This window comes from Phoca vitulina, unplaced genomic scaffold (assembly GCF_004348235.1).
Source record: "Phoca vitulina isolate PV1807 unplaced genomic scaffold, GSC_HSeal_1.0 scaffold1, whole genome shotgun sequence".
Taxonomy (NCBI): domain Eukaryota; kingdom Metazoa; phylum Chordata; class Mammalia; order Carnivora; family Phocidae; genus Phoca; species Phoca vitulina.
Genome location: NW_022589704.1, coordinates 15,422,365 through 15,435,258, shown reverse-complemented (window position 1 = coordinate 15,435,258; position 12,894 = coordinate 15,422,365). Strand labels below are relative to the sequence as shown.

Below are 12,894 nucleotides of genomic sequence, written 5' to 3'. Positions count from 1 at the left end.
ATATGTTCTGTTTTTGGCAAAAAAAAAAAAAAAAATTGTATCTACAAAACTGTGATAGGTCAAGGTGCTGTTAATCAGATACCATAATGGATGGTTTGGGAACAAAACTCTTTGTAACGAAGTTGATAGGGAGTAGACGAGAGTTTGGGCGACTGAAGTCAGCTCTAAAACCAAGACTGCAGCACCTAACAGAAGAGGAAGACCCAATGGCACTCCTTGAAGTCATGGGTGGCATTTATTGAGCGCTTACTGTGTGCCAAGCTTTATGACTTTATGCTCCCCTCCTCCTTTCTCATTAATATTTCTCTCCCTCTCTTTTTATTTTTTATTTTTTTTAAGATTTTGTTTATTTATTTGACAGAGAGATAGCGAGAGCAGGAACACAAACAGGGAGAGTGGGAGAGGGAAAAGCAGGCTTCCTGCTGAGCAGGGAGCCCGATGCGGGGCTCGATCCCAGGACCCTGAGATCATGACCTGAGCCGAAAGCAGATGCTTAACGACTGAGCCACACAGGCGCCCCTCCCTCTCTTTTTAAAAGATTTATTTATTTATTTGAGAGAGAGCATGTGAGTGGGGGTGGGAGGGACAGAGGGAGAGGGAGAGAATCTTAAGCAGGCTCCCCACAAAGCGTGGAGCCCAAGACCCGGGGCTCAATCTCAGGAACCTGAGATCAGAACCTGAGCCGAAATCAAGAGTCGGATGCTTAACCGACTGAGCCACCCAGGCGCCCCATATTTCTCTTCTTATAAATATTTTTTAGTATCATAGCACAGACATAAAAAGAAAATGTCTAGCTTAGCTTAATGTATTACTTTAAGGCAAACATTCTCGTCACTACTACCCAGGTCAAGTTTTCTCCGTTCTTGCTTCATGTATTTTGAAGCTGTGTCATTCGGTGCATAAACAATTTGGATTTTGCTTTGTCATAATGAAATGTTGCAAGTAGTGAAAGATGAACTAAGGCTCCTACGCTATTTCTGTTTCTGGCAACAGAGTTCCTGAAAACGGAGTTTGTTGCTAGAATGTTCCCTCTTTGTGGGCACATAAATAATGACTGCTCAGCAAGGTAAATACCTGTAGTAGGAATTCCTCTGCATCCCTTCTTTCAGCAGTGATTCCTCCACGTATCATGTCAGGGAGGCGCTGTAGACCAGGGACTTTGAGAGTGGACTATGGATTTAGATCAACCACTTCCTTTCTGTGGGGCTTGGTCAATTCATTTAACCTCTCTATGCCATTTTCTCTTCTACGAAAAGGACCGTGGCTGCTTCATTAATACTGTAGCTATATAAGGATTACATGAAAATATTTTGGCAGAGTACATAATACAGTACTTGGCATATAGTCAATATTCAATAAATGTTAAATAATACTGTATCATTGCTGTCTTGTTATATTGGACTGAGGTTCAGTTTAACGCACTTTTTGTATTAAATCCCCCTGCCATGGACCACTGATTATATAATACAGTGAGCAGATGCTAACTAACCCTGATTCCTGAGGTCTTTCCCTTTCTTACAGCACAGGTGTGCATTGGAATCATCGTGATACTGATCATATACAACTGTTGGTTCCTCTATGTCCCTTATATGACATGGCTTTACTTTGACTGGAGTACCCCAGAGCAAGGAGGCAGGAGATCCAACTGGGTCAGAAGCTGGACCGTTTGGAAGTATTTTAAGGACTATTTTCCAATTCACGTGAGTAGAATTGTTTTATGTTGTAATATCTTGAGCTGGGAGAAGAATGGAAATTTGTTTTCATCACAGGTAGTTCAAGCTTTTTTCTTTTCAGAGAGAGAAAGCCTGCAAATCAGCCCAAATTACTAAATAGGATCTAAGCTAAATTGACACCGTTTCGAAGGCTATGTGTGGGGGGCTCTGGGCTCAGGAAATAGTTTAAAAATTTGGAAAAAGCTCTAATGCAGAGAACTAAACAAGTCATGTTTCCCATTTCCTTTTTTAAAAAAAATATTTTATTTGAGGGCACCTGGGTGGCTTAGATGGTTAAGCGTCTGCCTTCGGCTCAGGTCATGATCCCAGGATCCTGGGATCAAGGCCTGCATCGGGCTCCCTCCTCGGCAGGGAGCCTGCTTCTCCCTCTCCCACTCCCCCTGCTCGTGCTTTCTCTCTCTGTCAAATAAATAAATAAAATCTTTAAAAAAATAAAAAATAAAAAATAAATAAATATTTTATTTGAGAGAGAGAGATAGCTAGAGAGAGCATGAGCAGAGGGGAGAGGGAGAAACAGGCTCCCTGCCAAGCAGGGAACCCAATGTGGCGCTCGATTCCAGGACCCTGAGATCATGACCTGAGCCAAAGGCAGATGCTTAACTGACTGAGCCACCCAGGTGCCCCTCCATTTCCTTGTGACATAAAAACTAATCATGAGTTTCTTGGTTTCTTATTGGAATCTAATCTGGACCATTTTATTATTTTTTTAATCCCACTATATACTGTAGCTCATCAAAACTTGGGATTTGGATCCAAGTCACAACTATATATTTGGGTTTCACCCCCATGGAGTGCTTGTTGCTGGAGCCTTTGGAAATTTTTGTACAAATTATTCGGACTTCGAGGAGCTGTTTCCTGGCTTCACCGCATATCTTCATGTGCTCCCATTTTGGTTCCGCTGTCCTCTCTTTCGAGAATATCTGATGACCAGTGGTAAGTGAAGGCGAATTGTTATTTCTCCAGTGTTCTAGGGTGGCAGGACCACACCTCCCAAACACAGGTTTACAGTTTCTTAGTAAAACCCTGTGTCTGTATCCCCGTCTGATACTTCCCATGCTGCTTGGATGATTCTTGCCTCCCCGACTGGACTGGAAGTTCCAGGAAGACACAGACCGTGTCTTTTTCTTTTTTTTTTCCCACCCCTTTCTAGCATAGGGCCTGGGATATAGGAATATTCAATAGATGTTAATTCAATGAAAGAATAAATTGATGAATGAATTTTGTGTATCCAGATGTGGAAGAAAGAATCTTGGGTCAAACAAGTGATAGATTGCACCTTTGGAAAAGCACTTTGCCTGCGTTTGTGAGCATTAGAGATGGAAAATGTCCTCCAATATGTCTAAGTGATGGACGTATATAAATGAAGCATACTTAATCTGTCTCTTTCTTCCCAGATTAAATAGAACTTGGCTCAGAAATGAGTTCATTCTACTCTGCTCCTCTGAGCTAGTGGAAGTCTCTTCGATTAATAAAACCATAATTCTACCAATTCCAAGAATAAAATTTAGCTGAAATGCTATAAAGACACTATATGAGTGTGCACAGAGGCTAAGCTTGTGTTAACAGTTCTCACGTCAATTTGAGGGGTTCAGTTTATTTGGTTTTCTAACTTGACCTACTTATTGACTCAGCGTGAACTACAGTACCTTACAAAGTGCTTTATGTTTATCGTCTACATTAACTATTGTTGTCTTGCATTTCTTGGATATAAAGAAAAGTGGATAGTCTCTTTTTGAAAATTTATAATTTCAAAACAAATATTTACAATTTCAGGATGAATAAGTAGATATTCAGAGATAGAATTTTCCAGGGTCTTCCAGGTTTTCATTACTTCCTGTTAATTTCTCAAGTCTCTGTTGTCATTATATACCTGATAGGAAATCACTAAGCACCGGAGGACCAGGATCCCTGGCTGGGTTTTCAGGTTCTGTGTATGGACCTTCACCCATATGGCCCTGGGCTCTTGGTCCAGTCTGGCTGTCACTGCATCTGGCCTCTAGAGGGAGCACCAAACCTCCAAACTACTATAGAGGCAAAAACAAAAACAAAAACACCAAAAAACCCTTCCTTGTTTTGCCGACATCAATTGGGTTAGTTTTATAAAAGGAAAAAAATTAAAGGGAAATTTTTTAAATTTCAGAAAAGCACAGAAATACATTTACAATATACTGTTTGCTGATTCCAGCCACAAGTGAGGTTGGGTAGTAGTAACTGAGAGTAGGTGTGGCAAATTTATGGTACAAGAGATGTAGGTACACCCCTCTCCGTGGCCACGTCAGATACATATAATCAACCTTAAGAGTCTTTCTCCATATAGTGCCCTCAGAGTCATTGCCATTTGCTTGAGCTGGCATTTGAGATTAAACTTGTCTGTTCTTTCTGGCTTATGATATCATGAGATCTTTTCCTTTTTGCTATAACCTGAGATATCCTAGAAGCTAAATAAAAATATCCACATTTGTAGCTGGTAGAGTTTCAGGGCATCCTTATCTCAAAATTTGGAGAGTTCTCAATTTTTTCCTAGAACCAGCTTCCGGGACAGGCGCTGGTCCAAGGCTGCCCTTTTACTCTGTGCCTTCCTTGGTGGTTGCCTCTCTGGGTGTGAAAGACAGACAGACACGTGTACCAAACCTCACGTAGTAAAGAAGCAATAGAGTTTCAGAGGTCCTTTGCTGACCAGTGCCTGTTTTGCTCTTACCCATGGGATTTCCGTCACTCTAAGTCCCTGAAGTCCCCCTTCCAGACTTTTCCTCTGGGTCCATTTTGGCGACTCTCTACTCATCAGCTGTCAGCCAGGGCACATTCTGTGTTTCGAGGCTCACGTTCCTTCCCATGTGCCCAGTAAGGCTCTACAGGTAGCAGAGATCAGATCACAACAGCCATGTACAGAGCCCAGGGGAGGTCGATATGAAGAACAGCTGATGGATTCGACAAGACGTAGTGATTGTTGTGGCCTCAGGAAGGTAGCAGCTGTGTATGTCGTATGATCAGCATCTAGCCCAGTGTCTTGCCTGGAGCAGGTGCTCAACAAGTGTTTTGAATGAAGGAATGAGTGGAGTCAACATGGTTGCTAAGAAGACGGGAATATGTTTGGGAGGAGCCTACACCTCTGACTTGCGTGACAAGGTAGATGATGGTCCCATTCACCTTGAGGGGTAATGTTGCAAGAAGAATACAGTGCATTGGGTCTGGAAACATGGAGTTTGAGGTGTCTTTGAGTTGGCAAGGTAGACACGTCCATTGGGCCATTGGGAAGTGTGGGTGTAGAGCCTCAGGAAGAAGAGGTCCCAGGAGATAGATTTGGGAGAACTCAGCACACATAAGTGGTATTTGAATCCATGTATGTAGATAACATTAGAAGGTGTTAGAGACTATGAAGGAGCCTGTCTTAGTACAGCCTGCTATAACAGAATGCTATTGACTGGGTGACTTAAATAATAGACATTTATTTCTCACTGTTCTGGAGGCTGGATGTCCAAGATCAAGGCGCTGGCAGATCTGGTGTCTGGTTCAAGCTCCTTTCCTGGCTTGCAGGCAGCCATCTTGTTATGTCCTCACATGACGGAGAGACAGCACCCTCCCCCTCTTCCTCTTTTTATAAGGACACTGATCCCATCTTGGGGGCTACGTTCTCATGACCTAATTACTTTCCAAAGGCCCTACCTCTTAATACCATCCTACTGGGGATTAGGGTTTCAACATAAAAATTTTAGAGGAATACAAATATGTAGTTCTTAGAGCCCTAAGACATAGCAGCAGTTAAGGATGGCCTATAAAGGGAGCTCAGAGAGGGAACTGAGAAGTGGCCAGAGGAGGGCCGGTGTCTGGAAACTCAGAAGGCCCTCTTTCCAATGGAAGTTATGCCTCCAGCTCCCACTCAGGGCATGCAGAGCGGAATGGCCATGCCTTGAACCCAGTAGAAGTTCAAACCCGTTGAGACTCAGGTACTCTACCCTCTAACCCACCACCCTCTGCCTCTTTAGTAGGTGGTTGGTCACTCAGAATCCTGCATTATTTTATATTCCCGCGGTAATAGGCACTTACAGTAAAATGAGCATATAATTGTCCTTTGAGAAATGAGGTGTGTTGTGTCTTAATAAAGCCTGTCTGACACATTCTCTTATGACTCAAAAAATGGATAAAGCCATGAATGGAAGGAAACAATAAGACTTTAAAAAGCAATTATCTCTTTAATACAGGTCATGAGTGGCTTGTATTTTCATATTTTTGTCCCTGTAAGAGTTCATGGCCTTTTCCTCCAAGAGTACATAGTACATTCAAAATCTGAAAAGGACTCTTTAAAGTTATTTTTATGTGGGAAAGCCTGGTACAAAGACCAAACAATTATATAACTATCTTAAATAAACAATTTATCAAAGTCAGACTAGACATTTTGGAACCATGTAAAGATCTGGTTATTTGTCAAATGTCTGAATTTTTGAAATAAATCATTTACATTATAAATCTAGGTTTGGGAAACAAGAATCCACACAAAATATCTGAAAACAGGCCCTTGTGTGTTCAGAAGATCCAGTGAAACCTCTTCTAAAGGATATGCTTTTTGGTTCTGAGCCAGGATTCACCAGGGTAGTGATCAAGGTCACCACGTACAGCTATGCAGGTTGTGCACTGAACAACTGCAGAGGGCACTTTTCACTTATAGTGCAATATGAATAGAGTCCATAGAGTTGAGCAGCGTACAACCTACCCAAATAAGTGGTAGATCTAATAACAAATGACATTTTAAAGACCTAACCCAATCACCTGACAAAATGTTATATTTTATGAATGGAATATATTACCAAAGATCCGGCTGTGACAAAATTTTAAGCAAGATGTTCTAGGGAATTTTGTTAAATGTTCACTGATGCCATTGAATATTATGACAGAAATATTTTAATTTTTAAGATAAATACTTAGCCCTTTTGTTTTATTCATTAAGGGTCAGTCTCAGTTTCTAAGAAAAGTGTGTCCCATGTGCTGAGCAAGGAGGAAGGTGGAAACATTTCAGTCATTGTTCTTGGGGGTGCAGAGGAATCACTGGATGCCCATCCTGGAAAATTCACTCTGTTCATCCGCCAACGGAAAGGATTTGTTAAAATTGCTTTGACCCATGGGTAAGTAGCTTCTCATTTCAGGTACCTGGGTCAGAGAAGTTAAGATGTTATTAAATGAACACAAAGAAATAAAGTAATTTTTCCAGTCCTTAAACACAGACTTCCTCTTAGCTGACCTTCAAATAAAAGCAGATATGGATGTTCGTGGGAAATAGCATACAACCTTCCCCCTAAGGTAGTGCAGTGCCATGGCATCCAGAAGTTAAACTCACCTTTAAAAACAAAGCAAACAGGGGCGCCTGGGTGGCTCAGTCGTTAAGCGTCTGCCTTCGGCTCAGGTCATGATCCCAGGGTCCTGGGATCGAGCCCCGCATCAGGCTCCCTGCTCCGCGGGAAGCCTGCTTCTCCCTCTCCCACTCCCCCTGCTTGTGTTCCCTCTCTCACTGTGTCTCTCTCTGTCAAATAAATAAAATCTTTAAAAAAAAAAAAAAAAACAAACAGGGGCACTTGGGTGGCTCAGTCTGTTGGGCATCTGCCTTCAGCTCAGGTCATGATCCTAGGGTCCTGGGATTGAGCCCCGCATTGGGCTCCCTGCTCAGCAGGGAGTCTGCTTTTCCCTTTCTCTCTGCCTCTCCCCCCGCTACGCATTTTCTCTCCCTCTCAAGTATATAAATAAAATCTTTTAAAAAAAGCAAACAGGGGCACCTGGGTGACTCAGTCGTTAAGCGTCTGCCTTTGGCTCGGGTCATGATGGGATCGAGCCCCGCATCAGGCTCCCTGCTCAGTGGGAGGCCTGCTTCTCCCTCTCCTACTCCCCCTGCTTGTGTTCCCTCTCTCGCTGTCTCTCTCTCTGTCAAATAAATAAATAAAATTTTAAAAATAAATAAATAAAAATTTAAAAAAGCAAACAAATAAAAAGTACAAAATTTTATATACGGAGTATAAATTTCCAGCCAAATGAACAAACAAATCATGGTCTGGACTCTAGGTGGAAAGGAAGCTTCCCGGAGCCTTGATTTTTCTATGGAATAAAATACCACGAATTGCTAAGCTGCTGAAGTACTGCCCCAAAGGATTTCTTTCTTTCTTTTTTTTTTTTTAAGATTTTATTTATTTTTTGACAGAGACACAGCAAGAGAGGGAACACAAGCAGGGCGAGTGGGAGAGGGAGAAGCAGGCTTCCCGCGGAGCAGGGAGCCCGATGCGGGGCGCGATCCTAGGACTCTGGGATCATGACCTGAGCTAAAGGCAGATGATTAACGACTGAGCCACCCAGGCGCCCTGCCCCAAAGGATTTCAAGTATAAGTCAGTTTCATTGAGTGGAACATGAAATTAGCAGTATAGGGAGACATGGGAACATTGAAAAATTCTTGGCTCAGTGATTCATCAGTAGCGTACAACACCCAGTGCCCATCACAACGCGTGCCCAGTCGTTGAACAGTGCATCAAAAACTAATGATGTACTATATGCTGCCTATTTGAACATAATAATTTAAATAAATAAATGAATAAAAAGATTGAAAGAAAAAAAGAAAAATTGTTGGGATATGTTGCAAAAGTCATCTGAACAGAATAAAATACTTAAATCATTTTCCTTAAAAATTTGTATTCTTCCGCTTTATTTGTAGCGCCTCCTTGGTCCCGGTGTTTTCTTTTGGAGAAAATGAGCTATTTAAACAAGTTAACAACCCTGAAGGCTCATGGCTTCGAACTGTGCAAGAGAAGCTACAGAAGGTCATGGGGTTTGCTTTGCCGCTGTTCCACGCCAGAGGAATTTTTCAATACAATTTTGGCCTGATGCCCTATAGGAAACCTATCCACACTGTTGGTATGTATATTGAAGACTAAAGGCTTGTTAGAATAAGTAAAAGTATTACCTTACTTTGAGCAATGTTATTGTTATTGATTGCAGGGCTAATGCAAGAGAAGGGGCTTTGAGTAAGAACTTCCTAAAATAAGAATCCTGTAGATGTGACTTGAGCTTCATTTATGGCATGCCTTTTAGCTAAGAAATGACTGTATTTCCCACTTGGGAATTGATTACTTTCAAGAATACTACTATTGAACTACAACAGGGAGAATCCAATTTAGACATAAAGTTCCTAGTACTCTATATGAATCTATTTCTCTGTACCAGCAGATTGTAACGTAGCAATTCTTTGATGAACACATTACATCAGTCTATTAATCGACGCAGATTTCTGTGTAATAGAAATCTTCATCATGTGCAATTCACCTGGGCACTAGTTTCTGTAGCAAAAGCATTTTGGGGGGACTCTCGCTGTTTTTATATGTATTCTAACATGAACTGATTGTATTTTAAAAAGTGGTACATTGGGGGGAATTGAGATGGGGGAGGAAGGTGACAGATTGTTGATGGAAGGACTGAGGGGCAGAGTAATTAGCTCTTCACACAGAAAGTGACCTGGATTGCTGAGCAGAAGAAAGTGCAGAGCCAGATGCTAATAGCACAGTTAATGAAACTGTATACTTCATCTGAAACTGGACGTAAAAGTTTCACCATGGTAGTCCATTAAATGACATTCAAAATGTTTTTAGATCTGTTTCATTAGAATGGGATTTTACTGTTTACTGTCAGTTTCTGAGAGCTTTGCATGTCACGTGCAGTCACATGACACTATTTTTAAATGAGGTATTTAATTCAAATGGAATGTTAACAGACTGTTGATTAGTTAGTGTAATGGGAACCCAGAGATGAGTTTGCAATTGTGTTTTTCCAAGATAAGCTGGTTATATTTCTTTGGCATAATATATATTTTTTAATGAGATAATCAACATGGGTTAGACCATGATTTTTCTTTGTTGTAATATTAAGTAGTAATTTTTGGTCCCTTATGTGCAAAGTATTGTAGTTGGCCTTTTTGGGGATATGAGGAAAATTGAAAGACATGATTTTTAGGAACTAAAAGTTTAATTAAGTATAACTCATAGACACATGAAGTAAGTTGCCGATGTTGAAAGCCAAGTGTATTTTGTTGATTTAAATGATTATAGTTATCGCCCAGTGGGGGTAAACTGTAGTTTTAAGTAAAGTGGTCATTATATGATACAGCCTAATTATAACTCTACTGACAAATAATTAATTGGTCAAGGGTCAAATGGAAATGACCGAATCGGAATTCGTTGTTGCGACTAGAAAACCTAGAACTCTGGTCTTCACTCGTGCCTGTCTAACTCGTTTTTCTTCAAGACTTAGAATAAGAGAAAATTGCTTCAGTCCGCTCTTTGGCCTACCTCCCAAATGATCACATCAGAAATAGCATATCTAGTCTCTAGCATCCTCAGTACCCTGCTGTTATTTGAAGCCTTTTAAAAACCAAGCTGAGAGGGCGCCTGGGTGGCTCAGTTGGTTAAGCGACTGCCTTCGGCTCAGGTCATGATCCCAGGGTCCTGGGATCAAGTCCCGCATCGGGCTCCCCCTTCTCTGCGGGGAGCCTGCTTCTCCCTCTGCCTGCCACTCCCCTTGCTTGTGCTCTCTCTCTCTCTGTCAAATAAATAAATAAAATCTTAAAAAAAAAACAAAAACAAAAACAAACAAGCTGAGAATCACAGACCTGTACCTCTGAAACAAATAATACATTATGTTAAAAAAAAAAAAGAAGAAGATAGTAGGAAGGGAAAAATGAAGGGGGGGAAATCGGAGGGGAAGATAATCCGTGAGGGACTATGGACTCTGAGAAACAAACTGAGGGTTTTAGAGGGGAGGGGGGTGGGGGGGATGGGTTAGCCCGGTGATGGGTATTAAGGAGGGCACGTATTGCATGGAGCACTGGGTGTTATACGCAAACAATGAATCATGGAACACTACATCAAAAACTAGTGATGTAATGTATGGTGACTCGCATAACATAATAAAATAAAATTAACAACCCCCCCCCACACAAATTCTCAATATAATAATATTTGTAATAGTGAAAAATTATAGCCTACATCTCTAATAAGGAAGTTGATAAATAAATGGTGGTTTATCAATAAAAAAAAAAACCAACCTGAGAATATGACCTTTACATAAAATCTCAGCTACCATGAGTTTGATTTTATGGTGGCAGAGTGGGAGTCAGACAGATTAAAAGCAACCTGATTTGGGTGAACCAGACCCTCACAGATTATGTGCATCTAAAGACTTTTATTTGGGGGATGCCTGGCTGGTTAGTTGGTAGAGCACACGACTCTCGATCTATGGGTCAGGAGTTCAAGCCCCACGTTGGGCGTGGAGCCTCCTTAAAAAATAAATAAATAAAATGAAGACTTTTATTTGAATAACACACATGAGGGTAGAATATTGACAATTCCATAAACAGAAGCAAAGCTACATATCAATCCAGTGCAATGCGATATGGTGACAGTGATCTAAGTTACTATGTTCAGTTCTGTTTTAAATCAGTGCACTTCAAACTCAGAGTTCTTTGCTGACTTGCTGACACGGCCCAGGCAGATCAGGTGGAGTCGAGACCAGCAAGTTATTTTGTGGTCCTTCTGCTCCCCTTCCATTTAATTAAGAGTTTGTGAACTTAACTCTACCTCATAAGAACTCAGTTAATATTAGTTCAGTTAGTTAAATCATCATTTCACCTATAATCCTTGCACCCACAGCTGTCTGGAGATGCTCAGGTTCTCCATCATACAGCTTCCCCCCACAGCTGTGAGACCTCCCTTCCTCAGTGACCTCAGAGCATTCATTTCAGTGTTAGTGATTCTCAAATACAGTGAGAATCACTAACACTGTAAGGGTTTTGTCTGTTAATATCCAACTAATTAAATCCTCTTAAAAATGTGTTCTCGGGTGCCTGGGTGGCTCAGTCGTTGGGCGCCTGCCTTCGACTCAGGTCATGATCCCAGAGTCCTGGGATCGAGTCCCACATCGTGCTCCCTGCTCCGCGGGGGGCCTGCTTCTCCCTCTCCCACTTCCCCTGCTTGTGTTCCTGCTCTCACTGTGTCTCTCTCTGTCAAATAAATAAATAAAATCTTAAAAAAAAAAAAATGTGTTCTCATTGAATCCAAAGTGCCATCATCAGGTCACACTTAACCCTCTCTTCATATTTCTTATAGTACACCTGGCTAAACCATCAGGTTTCTCTGCATCCTCCATCAAAACCATCTTTCCTATTTTTTTTTTAAAGATTTTATTTATTTATTTGAGAGAGAGCGTGCATACACAAGTGGGGGGAAGGGCAGAGGGAAAGGGACGGGCAGACTCCTCACTAGCGTGGAGCCTGGGGCTTGATCCCAGGACCCTGAGATCATGACCTGAGCTGAAGTCAGATGCTTAACTGACTGACCACCCATCTTTCCCCTTAGCTGAGGGTCACTCACTGGAAATAATTTGTAAAGAAGATACCATATATTAGCATCTGCACAGCAAAGGAAACAATCAACAAAACTAAAAGCCTATGGAATGGAAGAAGATATTTCCAAATGACATCTCTGAGAAAGGGTTAGTATCCAAAATATATAAAGAAGTTATACAATTTAACTCCCAAAAAACAATCCAATGAAAAAATGGGCAGAAGACATGAAAAAAATGTTTCTCCAAAGAGGAAATACAATTGGCCAACAGACACATGAAAAGGTGCTCAACATCACTCATCATCAGGGAAATGCAAATCAAAACTACAAAGAGATATCACCTCACACCCTTCAGAATGGCTAAAATAAAAAACATAAGAAACAACAAGTGTTGGTGAGGATGTAGAGAAAGGGGAACCCTTTGTGCTGTTGGTAGGAATGCAGACTGGTGTAGCCCCTGGGGAAAACAGTATGGAGGTTCTTCAAAAAGTTGAAAATGGAACTAGCTTATGGCTCAGTAATTGCACTACTGGGTATTTACCCAAAAAAATACAAAAACACTAGTTAAAAGGGATACAAGCACCCCTGGGTTTATTTTTTTTATTTTTTATTTTTTTTAAAGATTTTTTATTTATTTATCTGAGAGAGAGAATGGGAGACAGAGAGCATGAGAGGGGGAGGATCAGAGGGAGAAGCAGACTCCCCGCTGAGCAGGGAGTCCGATGCAGGACTCGATCCCGGGACTCCAGGATCATGACCTGAGCCGAAGGCAGTTGCTTAACCAACTGAGCCACCC

The 12,894-nt window shown here is 41.4% G+C and overlaps 1 protein-coding gene across 1 annotated transcript in view; it reads left to right on the top strand.

Moving 5' to 3' along the window:
- MOGAT1 (monoacylglycerol O-acyltransferase 1) overlaps positions 1 to 12,894 on the top strand; it is a 36,712-nt gene that overhangs the window by 13,713 nt on the left and 10,105 nt on the right. Inside the window, exons 2-5 of the mRNA XM_032401247.1 lie at positions 1,522 to 1,700; positions 2,462 to 2,666; positions 6,676 to 6,850; positions 8,420 to 8,619. Coding sequence (XP_032257138.1) covers positions 1,522 to 1,700; positions 2,462 to 2,666; positions 6,676 to 6,850; positions 8,420 to 8,619 — 759 coding nt within the window. The remainder of the gene's footprint in view (positions 1 to 1,521; positions 1,701 to 2,461; positions 2,667 to 6,675; positions 6,851 to 8,419; positions 8,620 to 12,894) is intronic.